Source organism: Cyprinodon variegatus, unplaced genomic scaffold, assembly GCF_000732505.1.
Source record: "Cyprinodon variegatus isolate N-32 unplaced genomic scaffold, C_variegatus-1.0 Scaffold1322, whole genome shotgun sequence".
NCBI lineage: Eukaryota > Metazoa > Chordata > Actinopteri > Cyprinodontiformes > Cyprinodontidae > Cyprinodon > Cyprinodon variegatus.
This window is the reverse complement of record NW_015151775.1, coordinates 121,990-123,106: the sequence shown is the minus strand read 5'-3', so window position 1 is coordinate 123,106 and position 1,117 is coordinate 121,990. Positions and strand designations below refer to the sequence as shown.

General features: G+C 38.0%; 1 protein-coding gene across 2 annotated transcripts in view; it reads left to right on the top strand.

Annotated features, from left to right (window-relative positions):
- Window positions 1-226: 226 nt before the first annotated feature.
- The window catches only part of nmi (N-myc and STAT interactor), a 10,577-nt gene continuing 9,686 nt past the window's right edge, over window positions 227-1,117 (top strand). Inside the window, exons 1-2 of one of the 2 annotated variants that reach the window (XM_015402238.1) lie at window positions 227-369; window positions 578-634. In XM_015402238.1, coding sequence (XP_015257724.1) covers window positions 590-634 — 45 coding nt within the window. In that variant the 5' untranslated portion in view covers window positions 227-369; window positions 578-589. The remainder of the gene's footprint in view (window positions 370-577; window positions 635-1,117) is intronic. The other variant, XM_015402239.1, reaches the window with a different exon arrangement.

Genomic DNA, 1,117 nt, shown 5'->3' with positions numbered 1-1,117 from the left:
CTGTTTTATGGGTTTTCTTCTCAGGGGGGCCCCCTGCCTGTCTTTGCCTAGGGCGCCAAATTTCCTAAATCCGCCCCTGCCTATCAGCAATTAAAAATAAGATTCTTCAATAAGTCTTGAGCAAGTCTTTTAATGTCCGAGGCGCAGCTGAATGCACCATGAATATGAATCCGCATACCGTATATGCGAGTGAGGCTGGACCGAACTGATCATCGGAGAGCAGAGTGTGACGTCAGGGCGCAGTTCCTTCCCGCACCACAGCACAGGGTGTTTATTCTTCAGCCTATAAAGAACTTTGATACTTTTCTAACCCTCAAAAAATAAAAGATAAGAAGATTTAACGAAAACCAGAAACCACCATCAGCAAAGGTAGGACTAATCACCTTTTATTATGTATTTAACCAACATAATGGTTAAGTTTCGTTTCCGTGGCTTATGGCAGACAGCACTAATTAAGAGAACAAAGTTTGATCCTGGAGATTATTCATCTGTTTAGGTCTGGGAGCTTCTGAAGGTCGGTTTTTCTAACTATTTATTCACTTTTTCCTCTTCATAATTTTTTCCTCATCGAATGAAGAATATTTAGAAGATGGAGAAGCTTGAAGAAGCGAGGAAGGAGCTGAAAGAACTGAAGGTGAAAAATGGCATATTTGTGTCTATAATACGGCCTCTACCTTTTTATGTCCAGTCAATATTAATAATGATCATAATAATAACTAAATTCAACACAAAAGCTGCTGTTTGGTTGGTTTTCGTTTCGGTTTTGAACAGTAGTTACATAACCGCACAGATGGGGGCGCTATAAACAACTGATTTATGTTTTAAGCCAGACTGAACTTGCCCAGGGTGCTTTAGGTGGCGCAGATTTATCAGAGTCTTAGACTAAACTAATCAGCATAATTTCATTAATAAACCAGGTGTTGGGATTTTTGCTGGTGTTTTAAAAAAGGACTGAAGCCGTAGGATTTGATCCTTTTTAAAAAGAAAAATGTTCATAACGTGTTAAATGTTGGTTTTAAGTTACTCGTTTACGGTATTAGTGACAATTTATCAGCTGTTTTCTGTCAAACTTGGTTGATATGCATTGTGCATATTCTAATATTCATTTTTTTTTTTT